General features: G+C 44.0%; 2 protein-coding genes across 4 annotated transcripts in view; one reads left to right on the top strand and one right to left on the bottom strand.

The window, feature by feature from the left end:
• The window catches only part of hdgfl3 (HDGF like 3), a 50,217-nt gene extending 43,507 nt beyond the window's left edge, over nt 1–6,710 (top strand). For both annotated transcript variants that reach the window (XM_033050053.1, XM_033050052.1), the window contains 2 exons: nt 3,395–3,550; nt 6,214–6,710. In XM_033050053.1, the coding sequence (XP_032905944.1) occupies nt 3,395–3,550; nt 6,214–6,228 (171 nt within the window). In that variant the 3' untranslated portion in view covers nt 6,229–6,710. The remainder of the gene's footprint in view (nt 1–3,394; nt 3,551–6,213) is intronic.
• Nucleotides 6,711–9,384: 2,674 nt separating this feature from the next.
• tm6sf1 (transmembrane 6 superfamily member 1) overlaps nt 9,385–12,211 on the bottom strand; it is a 55,465-nt gene continuing 52,638 nt past the window's right edge. For both annotated transcript variants that reach the window (XM_033050085.1, XM_033050084.1), the window contains exon 10: nt 9,385–10,190. In XM_033050085.1, the coding sequence (XP_032905976.1) occupies nt 9,999–10,190 (192 nt within the window). In that variant the 3' untranslated portion in view covers nt 9,385–9,998. The remainder of the gene's footprint in view (nt 10,191–12,211) is intronic.

Below are 12,211 nucleotides of genomic sequence, written 5' to 3'. Positions count from 1 at the left end.
CAAGCCAATTAACCTACAAACCTGTACGTCTTTGGAGTGTGGGAGGAAAGCGGAACACCCGGAGGAAACCCACGCAAGTCACGGGGAGAACGTACAAACTCCGTACAGGCAGCACCCGTAGTCAGGATCAAACCCAGGTTTCTAACGCTGTGAGGCAGCAACTCTACCGCTGCGCCACCGTGCCACTCTGTTGTATTTGTGGCTTGACTCATACATGACGTGTGTAGAATGATTTGACTGGATAGCACACAAATAAAGTTTTTCGCTGTATCTCGGTAGGCTTGACAATAAACCACATATGTAGAAACAAGGAACTGCAGAAAAAGACACAGAGTGCTGGAGTAACTCAGCGGGTCAGGCAGCGTATATGGAGAACATGGATAGGTGGCGCCTTGGTCGGGACCCTTCTTCAAACTTACCCAATAACAATACCTATTTAGGAAATAATAAATGTATATGAGAGTGAAACATTTTTTTAAATTTCATGCTTTCTTGCTGTTTGAGATCCCTATTCATCGCAGCTTTAACACTCTCCCCCTCTCATTCTCTCCCTCTCCCCCCTCTCATTCGCTCCCTCTCTCTCTCTCTCTCCCCCCTCTCCTCCCCCTCTCCCTCTCTGTCTCTCCCCCTCTCTCCTCCCCCTCTCCCCCTCTCTCCTCTCCCCCCCCCCCTCTCTCCCTGTCCCCCCCCCCTCTCTCCCAGCCTGTAAACCGTATTTGGAGGTAGATTCTGTCATTCACTAAATTCCTGACGTGCCCCATCATCATCTTTTCCAGTAATATTCAGGCAATAAACAGATTGAGTTGAGGAGCTATGATTCCAGTTTTGTTTCTCTCAGGAAACACTAGGTCATTGTTTACAATGAAGATGCACAGTGGTGCTGCCACCTGCTGGCACTCTCAGTATAATACCATCAAGCAATCTCTTTGTCCACAGACTCTGGACGGGTGAATAAACCAGCAAATGATCAAATCTTTCGAGAGACCATGTTGTGTGCAGCAGCGTGGGCAGTTATTATTATTTATAAACCGACTGTGCTTGACGTGAACTGAAGCTTGTGTCTCGATTCACTGTACAGGACACAAAGCTTGCAGCATAATGGTAAACATCATAAACAGAAATCAGCAGACATTTTGAGCTCACTTTGCAGCAGATTCAAAATGGTCACTTGCAACGTTTAATGTGTAAATCTCAAAGAACAAAAGGAAAGGAAATGTTTTCCCGAGATACAAACACTGGCTGGATCACACTGGCTTAGTTCCAGCAGTCCCGCACGGAATTGTCACCCTTTGGTCATTTCAATGCATTCCTTGTCAAATGCAGAAATCAAGGGCTTACGGACAGATTCTGAACATCAGATGGTTCACTCTGCACTGGGCTCCACATCGACCAACAAACTCACTGCTTCTCAAGTTCCCCCTTTCATACCGGAAAATCACCTCCCACATCCCAAACCTCACTAATTTCATTAGAAATTTAAGTATAGATAAGATGATTCTCTTTAACTGACCTAATTTTATGTTTGTTTTTGTAATTATATATGTTTTGGAATTTATTCATTAATCTATTCTTAATAATTTTAATTTAGTTTAGAGAGTGCGGAAACAGGCCTTTTGGCCCACTGATTCCGTGCTGTATCTCTATACCCCTGTATACTTACAGTAACACACACACACACGCACACACACGCACACACACACACACACACACACACACACACACACACACACACACACACACACACACACACACACACACACACACACACACACACACACACATTTTACGTATAATTTTTACCAAAATCAATTAACCTACCGACTTGAATGTCCTTTGAATGTGGGAGGAAACCGGAGCACCCGGAGATACCCCACGCGGTCAAGGGGAGAAAGCACAAACTCTGTAAAAAAAATTTCATTATCTGCTTCAATTTTACGTTTTTACAGATTTTTGTATGATAGAAATATTGAAAGACTGATGAAATGGCACATGTGCCTTTAATAGTTGATTAAACTAGAGAAATAGATCGAGATAGATATGTGTGTGTGTACTTTTTTGTTAATTATGGTGTTATTGGTTATTATTGGTATTGTATATATATAATATATATAAGGTTCACCAGACTGATTCCTGGGATGTCAGGACTGTCTTATGAAGAAAGACTGGATAGACTTGGTTTATACTCTCTAGAATTTAGGAGATTGAGAGGGGATCTTATAGAAACTTACAAAATTCTTAAGGGGTTGGACAGGCTAGATGCAGGAAGATTGCTCCCAATGTTGGGGAAGTCCAGGACAAGGGGTCACAGCTTAAGGATAAGGGGGAAATCCTTTAAAACCGAGATGAGAAGAACTTTTTTCACACAGAGAGTGGTGAATCTCTGGAACTCCCTGCCACAGAGGGTAGTCGAGGCCAGTTCATTGGCTATATTTAAGAGGGAGTTAGATGTGGCCCTTGTGGCTAAGGGGATCAGAGGGTATGGAGAGAAGGCAGGTACAGGATACTGAGTTGGATGATCAGCCATGATCATATTGAATGGCGGTGCAGGCTCGAAGGGCCGAATGGCCTACTCCTGCACCTAATTTCTATGTTTCTATGTTTCTATGCGCGTGTGTGTGTATGTGTGTGTGTGTATGTGTGTGTGTGTGTGTGTGTGTATGTGTATATACACACACCCATATTTACATATTCTACATATAGAAAAATATATAGAAATAAATATATATTGTACATGTGTATTAGAGTCATAGAGTGATACAGTGTGGAAACAGGCCCTTCGGCCCAACTTGCCCACACCAGCCAACAATGTCCCAGCCACACTAGTCCCACTTGCCTGCGAATGGTCCATATCCCTCCAAACCTGTCCTATCCATGTACCTGTCTAACTGTTTCTTAACCGATGGGATAGTCCCAGCCTCAACTACCTCCTCCGGCAGCTTGTTCCATACACCCACCACCCTCTGTGTGAAAAAGTTACCCCTCGGATTCCTATTAAATCTTTTCCCCTTCACCTTGAACCTATGTCCTCTGGTCCTCGATTCCCCTACTCTGGGCAAGAGACACTGTGCATCTACCCACTCTATTCCTCTCATGATTTTATACACCTCTATAAGATTCCCCCTCATCCTCCTGTGCTCCATGGAATAGAGACCCAGCTGACCCAACCTCTCCCTGTAGCTCACACCCTCCAGTCCTGGCAACATCCTCATATTATTTATATATAATATATTTCACCAAGCAAACAGTCATTCAACCCCATCCTCCCGCCTTCTCCCCGTAACCTTTGTCGCCAGTACTGATCATCAAAGCATTGATGCATCTCCACAGTGGCGGGTGGGATAAATGACATCTCTGCTCCGCTCATCTTCTGTGTCGCTGCCATTGTGTTTCCCAGAAGTCAGTGAAGCAGCTTCGGAAGTCGGCTGAGCAAGAGGGAAAAGACGAGGGTGACCAGGACGTGAAGGAGGAAGAGGACAAGAGTGGGTCGGAAACAGGGGAGGCGGATGGGAATGCAAAGAATGCTGCTGAATACCAGCAGATCAACGAAGAGGTAACAGAAACGCCACAAGTTCACAGTTTCTCGTAGTAGAATTAGGCCGTTCGGCCCATCAAGTCTACTCTGCCATTCAATTATGGCCGATCTCTGCCTCCTAATCCCATTTTCCTGCCTTCTCTCCATAACCCTTGACGTCTGTTCTAATCAAGAATTTGTCTATCTCTGTCTTAAAAATATCCACTGACACAAGGACATTGTAGATGTCCTCACTTGCACCAAATTACAAAATATCCTCCCGGCTGCACCAGAGGAATGATTGAGAGAAGCTGGAGTAACTCAGCGGGACAGGCAGCATCTCTGGAGAGAAGGAATGAGTGACGTTTCCGGTCGAGAACCTTCTTCAAACCGAAACTGTTTAACTTGTTTAATTTAAGGTTTTAGATTGCATGTTAATTTGTGCTAGCACGATGGAACATATAACAGTACAGCACAAGAACAGACCCTTCAGCACACAATGCCTGTGCCAAGTATGATGCCAAGGTCATCACTAATTCTCACGTGTACGGTGAAAGGCTTTTGTTGCGTGCTAACCAGCCTCATGATTACAATCGAGCCATTCACAGTGTACAGATACTTGCATATATAACGTGGATATATATTTACCTGCACATGACCCCTGTCCCACCATTTCCTGCATACCCATGTGAAACATAGAAACATAGAAAATAGATGCAGGGGTAGGCCATTCGGCCCTTCGAGCCTGCACCGCCATTCAATATGATCATGGCTGATCATCCAACTCAGTATCCCATACCTGCCTTCTCTCCATATCCCCTGATCCCTTTACCCACAAGGGCCACATCTAACTCCCTCTTAAATATAGCCAATGAACTGGCCTCAACTACCTTCTGTGGCAGAGAATTCCACAGATTCACCACTCTCTGTGTAAAAAATGATTTTCTCATCTCGGTCCTAAAAGACTTCCCTCTTATCCTTAAACTGTGACCCCTAGTTCTTGACTTCCCCAACACCCCCAATAATCTTCCTGCATCTAGCCTGTCCAACCCCTTAAGAATTTTGTAAGTTTCTATAAGATCCCCCCTCAATCTTCTAAATTCTAGCGAGTACAAACCGAGTCTATCCAGTCTTTCTTCATATGAAAGTCCTGACATCCCAGGAATCAGTCTGGTGAACCTTCTCTGTACTCCCTCTATGGCAAGAATGTCTTTCCTCAGATCAGCTTCTCCAAAAGTCCTTTAAATGCCACAAACATCTCTGCTTCAACCACCACCCCGACAACATGATCCAGACATCCAATGTGTAAAAGTAACTAGTCCCCCACATCTCCTCTCTCACCTTAAACCGATGCCATCTAGTTAATTGTTTTTATTTTTCCAATCCTGGGAAACTATTCTGACCACCCTATCTATACCACTGAAGGAGTAACCTTTTGAAAACAATGATGACAGAGAAAAGAAAGTAGATAAATGGGAATAAACTCAAAAGAACAAAATGCACCACGCACACCAAAGAAAGATATTTAATTTAGTTTGCTTATTTATCCTTCACATTCAGACCATCAAAGAATGACACAATTATGAATTGATGTTAGGACCTGACAAATGTTTTATAGTTTAGAGATTTATTCAATGTTTGGCGGAGGTTTGGGATCAGTCTGTGAAGGGGGATAAATTATAATCTGTTTGAACTTTCTCCTTCAAATAAATATTGGCAGCGTTTATAAAATAGGGAAATGTCCCAACTGGACTATACTGGTAATGTACTAATACGTAACAGTTTGTTTAATGTTAAAAACCGTTGATAATTCAGAGCCAACTTTTTGTTTCATTCATTTCTATTTATATTAAGTCCTTGTTATCCAAGAGAGATGAACTACCTACCAATAAGGGGGCCCAGAGCTCTCTTCAGTGGTACGGTGAACCTTGTTGCTTTAGTTTAGTTCGTTTACTTTAGAGATACAGTGTAGAAACAGGCCCTTCGGCCCACCAAGTCCGCACCGACCAGCAACCTCTTCACATTCACACTATCCTCCACACACTAGGGACAATTTTTACAATTTTCCCATGCCAATTAACCTACAAACCTACATGTCTTTGGAGTGTTGGAGGGAACCGGAGCACATGGAGAAAATCCATGCGGTCACAGGGAGAAGGGGCAAACCCTGCATGGACAGCAACTGTAGTAAGGGTTGAACCTGTGTCTATGTGAGGCAGCTACTCTACCGCTGCACCATTGTGCAACCCCTCTCTGTTGACATTAGACACACAGCTTGCAGTATTGCATCAACTCACTGGAAATAAGTTCCAGATGATGACATTTCGATATAAACACGGTAAAACCCTCTGTTTCAGGAACTACTGAAGGTTAAGTCTGATATGTCTATCATCACAGATAGACACAAAGTGCTGGAGTAACTCAGCGGGACAGGCAGCATCTCTGGAGAGAAGGAATGGGTGACGTTTCGGGTTGAGACCCTTCTTCGAACGGAAGTGATGTCTGCCATTGCACTATAGATTCCAAGGTCAATACCTGTTTCTCTTTCCAAAGGTGTTGTTTGATCTGTTGAGTGTGTCCAGCCCTTTCTGCTCCTGACACCATATCTACAAGTTAGGGGCGTTTCGGGGATATTTGGTTTTTGTTTCATATTTCCAGCATCTGTAGCATTTGTTTTTAACTACCTAAATCTTTCCTTTCAGACTTCGATCATCTGAATTCAGGCCACTAATGTCGGAGGAGCAGGAGATGGCTGTCCAAGGATGGACATTTTACATATGATCATTCCTTTTGTCAATGTTGGCATCAGCAGTCTGTACAGCTTCCCATCATTGTGCTACCAACTATACTTTTGCTCACATGCCCATCAGTAAACCACAACGGAAAAAAATCATGTATTTTATATTCTCCCGCTTTCTGGATTGTTCTGAGCAGAATCCCATCCACTCTTTACCGTACTTCATTCTTATAAACGCCTCGCTGTTCTGTTACTGAGAGAGGATACAATATTTATTTTTGATGCTTGCTTTAAATGTGAAAAATAAACTTTCTTTTCTTGTACTCAGCTTAGTTTTATTCTTCTGTGTGCCATCTGTCTTACGGGATTTTTTAAGCATTTATTTAGTATCTTTACACAAAAATGTCTGTTCTACTGCTGTTCAGAAATGACTGTCTGGTAGAATAAAATTAATGGAATACACGTATGTTGGTGTTACTTATTTTAAAGCTGATAGAAATGTTCGAAACATTGGGCCAAGACTCGACCTTATTGTCACAGAGTCATGGAGTGATACAGCGTGGAAACAGGCCCTTCGGCCCAACTTGCCCATGCCAACCAACATGCCCCATCTAGTGATACAGCGAGGAAACAGGCCCTTCGGCCCAACTTGCCCATGCCAACCAACATGCCCCATCTAGTGATACAGCGTGGAAACAGGCCCTTCGGCCCAACCTGCCCACACCGGCCGACATGCCCCATCTACACTAGTCCCCCACCTGCCTGCGTTTTGCTGTATATCTCTCTGCACATCACAGTCTCGTTCCTTCTGTCTTTCTCTCTATTCCTTAAATACATCCTAGTTCAGTTGAGCTGACTATTGTCACGTGTACCGAGAAACAAGGGAAAGGCTTTTTTGTTGCGGATATCCAGTCAGGGAAAAATGATTACAATCAAGGTTATCGATAACGGATACAGAGCACAGCATTCAGTGCAAGATATTATCTTGTTCAATAAGTTTTTAGTCAACTGCCATAATATGTTGCACAAAGTCAAATTTGGTGTAACATTCACATGTAGTGACTTGGTGTCTCATGTTGAAACCACGTTATAAACGTACGTTGTCCCTGTTTCTTTGAACCACAGGGGGGAGCTGAAGGACACAGAGTGCTGGAGTAACTCAGCGGGTCAGGCAGCATCTGTGGAGAACATGGATAGGTGATTTAGCTGAAGGACACACTGTACTGAGTTACTCCTTTCATCACCGCTCATTGTAAATCTACTCAGCAAATCAAATGGCATTGCTGGCTTATTTAACCCTTTCAATGCTGGATGACCAAATCCTTTATCAAGGCTGGAAATAAATCTTACACTTGTCGACAAAATTAGAACTTGTACGATGCAGTAGACATGAATTGAGTGAGGAGTTGAGGCCAGATTTCCCTAAAACCAAAATCTTAGCCAAGCATCCCTGACTTTAATTATAGCCACCTCTTCCATCCCCCTCAGGAACCTCACAGTTACAGTGTGTAAAGAAACACAGATGCTGAAACTCCCAAGTTCAGAACAGAAAATGCTGCAATTAGTCACGATCTTATACACCTTTATAGGATCACACCTCATCCTCCTGCGCTCCAAGGAATAACATCCTAGCCTGCCCAACCACCTATAGCTCAGGCCTTTAAGTCCTGGCAACATCTGTGTGAATCTGCCATGCCAGTGCAGTGTATTTGTATTGTGAGTACAATATAATTCACAAACCAGGAGCATCAGGAAAACACATGGGTTTATTGAAGCAATTGATACTGGTACATAGAATGGTGGAGTGGTTACCTGCGTAACACTGTACCTTAAGGTAGCAGCACCTCCAGCAATCTCAAGGCAACAATCCAACCTCACACTGATATACAAACACAACAGTCTTTAATGTTGCAGTAACTGCAGCCGTAAAACACAACATTTGACATGAGCCGCATAAGGATATGCAGAAATGTTAGCTCAAAATCTTTTTGCCAGAGTAGCGATTAAAATCTTGCCCAGGAGTCCGGGCCTTGAACCCACCGTCAACTCATCGCTTCCTGTCTGATCACGGGCCGGATGGAGATTGAGGAGCACATCTGGCTGAAGGAAGCAGGTGGTTATTTAACCTCTGTATGCTGGATTCCTGAAATATGTCTTTACCATCATCTCTGCAGAAGAGGTGGCACAGTGGTGCAGCGGTAGAGTTGCTGCCTTACAACACCAGCCTCCTGGGTTCGATCCTGGCCATGGGTGCTGTCCACACAGAGTTTGTACGTTTCTCCCTATGACCACACAGGTTTTCTCTGGGTGCTCCGGTTTCCTCACTTATTCTAAAGACGAACAGGTTTGTAGGTTAATTGGCTTCAGTAAGAATTGTCCCTGGCGTATAGGATAGTGTTAGTGGTCAGCACGGGCTCGATGGGCCGAAGGGCCTGTTTCTGCGCTGTATCTCTAAACAAAACTAAACTAAGGTGGTTCCTGAGGACGAGCTGATCGATCTCCACCCCCTGCCGACTGCCAGCTCTCCTGGATACACAACGGTTTCAGAACATCCCCTCGTCCAATATGGCCTGCAACTTGATTGGGTATTTTTAAAGCAGAGATTTGACAGGTTTTTCTTTACTAAGGGTGTCAGGGGTTATGGGGAGAAGGCAGGAGAATGGAGTTAGGAGGAAGAGATAGACCAGTCATTATTGAGTCGCGGAGTAGATTTGATGGGCCAAATGGCCTAATTCTGCCCCTATCACATGAACATTCCCACCACTAATCTGTCAACGTAAAGACTGTATATGATTACAATCAAGTCGTCCACTGTAGATTCAGGATCAAAGGTACAACATTTAGTGAAAGTCTACTGTTGGACAGAGATTCAGAAGAATGAAGGGATTGTTATGGATACACAGACGGTGGTGAAGGTCATTAATAGATATTTTTAAGGCAGCGATTGACAGATACTTGATTAGTACGGGTGTCAGGGGCTATGGGGAGAAGGCAGTTCAGTTGCCTGATAACAGGACAGTTCAGTTGCCTGATAACAGCTGGGAAGAAACTGTCTCTAAATCTGGAGGTGTGTGTTTTCAAACTTCTGCATCTCTTGCCTGATGGGAGAGGGGGGAAGAGGGAGTGACCGGGGTGAGACTGGTCCTTGATTGAGCTGGTGGTCTCGACCCGAAACGTCACCCATTCCTTCTCTCCAGAGATGCTGCCTGTCCCGCTGAGTCACACCAGCATTTTATGTCTATCTTCACCTTGACATTTACATTCCCCTCCCTAGTCCTCACTGAAACTTGCCAACTAACTCTACTGCACAGAAGGGGTGGGAGATTGCAACCTTCACGTGGTCCGCCCTGTTTCGACGAATGCAGTCAACCCGGCGTGCACAATGAAATAAGATCAAATAGAACAAGTTGTCCAACAACTTTAGGCTGTGCACGCCACACGCAAGAAGATGGCTGCACAGAATAAGCATTTTGCATTTTGCAGCTAAAATCACTGGCAGAAGCATAAGTGCATTGTGTTTGGCACTTATGTATTGATTGCTCTTAAATACACAAATCTACAACTTTGCACAACAGTACATTTAGTTAATAAAACAGTATTAATAGCAAAATAGAAAATGAACTTCATTTACAAGGCACTAATACAATTTTCCTATTGGTATATTTACTAATATTTAATCTGCCGATCCATTTAATTAGCAAATTATACATATTTGGGGCAGAAAAATAAAATATTTAATACAACGAGGGTTTACTTGGTCTTTGGGTCTTCTTTCCTTTTAAGGAAAAACTCAGGGCAGTGGACACATCGCAGGGCAAGTAGCTGCGGCAGGATGCAGTAGAGTCCGTTTATTATTAGAAAGGCCAGCTGGGTGTCCTCTGGTACTCGGTACATGTACGGGGTCCTGGAATGGAGGGATGCTCCCATGTGAGAAAACTGGGCCTGGTTATTGAAGAGAGACACACACACACACATTTATAAATATTTACAATCAATAAAGTGACCGATGTACAATCTGCAGCCTGGCGCACTTGCATTAAACATAGACACAAAATGCTGGAGTATCTCAGCGGGATAGGCAGCATCTCTGGACAGAAGGAATGGGTGACGCTTCAGGTCGAGACCAATTCTTCAGACCCTTCTCGACCCGAAACGTCACCCATTCCTTCCCTCCAGAGATGCTGCCTGTCCCGCTGAGTTACTCCAGCATTTTGTGTCTATCTTTGGTGGAAACAGCTTCTGCAGTTCCTTCATACGTATTTGCATTAATGGCTGATTCCATTGAAGTTATGTATTTTTTTCAAGTGATGAGTCAAGGGGAATCGAGGACCAGAGGACATAGGTTCAAGGTGAAGGAGAAAAGATTTAATAGGGATCCGAGGGGTCACTTTTTCACACAAAGGGGTGGTAGGTGTATGGAACAAGCTGCCAGAGGAGGTAGTTGAGGCTGAGACTATCCCATCATTTAATAGACAGTTAGACAGGTACATGGATAGGACAGGTTTGGAGGGATATGGACCAAACGCGGGCAGGTGGGACTAGTGTAGCTAGGACATTCTTCCCAGAGGCCATTCGGACTGTAAACTCCTATCTCACCAGGGACTAACTTTACTGAACGTTTTTCCTTCCAATATTTAATATGTAAAAGAATATGTGTGTGTTTATGATTGTGTTTATAGTTTGTTTGGTTGTTTGTTTGTTTGTCTTTTTGCACAAAGTCCACGAGCATTGCCACTTTTCATTTCACTGCACATCTCGTATGTGTATGTGACGAATAAACTTGACTTGACTTGACTTGACATTGTTGGCCGGTGTGGGCAAGTTGGGCCGAAGGGCCTGTTTCCACACTGTATCACTCTATGACTCAAGGAAGTGTCCTTGGTGAATGACATCTTTCCCTCCTGCAGCCTTCGCATGAATCTTTGCGTGATACTGAGCGTTTGGATGAATAGTCTCGTCTCCATGGAAGCTGCAATCAAGCTGCAGGGCTCATACAATTCTGCGGCTATTTTTAAAGCAGGCAGCTGACGTTTAAAATAGTATTATTGTTTCTGAGATTGGGTATGGCCAATGCTTAGCTCTGTAACATCAACTGAGTGCAAGCAAGAGATCAAATAAATCCTTAAATTAGGAGCGCAGCATTGCTAGATTCTGTAGAACACCCATCTCTCAAAGAACAGTTCACCAATCTATTTTTCCTCCAAGCACTTTCACATTCCACCCATCTATTGTTAACCAACTAACTTCATTTTATTCCTTCCCCAAACATTTCCTTCACCAACTAGGGCCAGACATTCAAAGCTGAATGCATGATTCACATTCCATCCATGTTTGTAACATGCGTGACCTCCACGTCTTATAAATAGAATGTATAATAGGGAATAAGTACTGTGCCTCCTCCCCATGGAGTCTAGAGATATCCACCCATGCAGCCAGCTCAGAAACAATTCCTCCCCACTTGAAAATCTTCATTGTTCAGTTTAGAGTTACAGCATGAAAACAGGCTCATATCGACAATCGATGGATGACCCATTCACACTAGTTCTATGTTAGACAATAGACAATAGGTGCAGGAGTAGGCCATTTGACCCTTCGAGCCAGCACCACCATTCAATGTGAGCATGGCTGATCATCCCCAATCAGTGCCCCGTTCCTGACCTCCCCATATCCCCTGACTCCGCTATTTTAAAGAAGATGTTATCCCACTCTCTCATCCACTCCCTGTATACTCAGATCAATTTACAGAGGCCAATGAACCTACAAAACCGCACGTCTTTGGAGTGTGGGAGGAAGCCTATGCGATCACAGGGAGAACGTGCAAACTCCACAGAGACAGCACCTGAGGTCAGGATCGATCCCGGGTCTCTGGCGCTGTGAGGCAGCAGCTCTACCCGCTGCGCCACTGGGCTGCCCATTAGTGACCAATGTTCACGAGAGGCTGACATGACTGAAGCTGCTTAGTA

This window comes from Amblyraja radiata, chromosome 34, assembly GCF_010909765.2.
Source record: "Amblyraja radiata isolate CabotCenter1 chromosome 34, sAmbRad1.1.pri, whole genome shotgun sequence".
Classification (NCBI taxonomy): Eukaryota; Metazoa; Chordata; class Chondrichthyes; order Rajiformes; family Rajidae; genus Amblyraja; species Amblyraja radiata.
The sequence above is the reverse complement of the archived record's forward strand: the minus strand, read 5'-3'. Positions and strand labels throughout refer to the sequence as shown.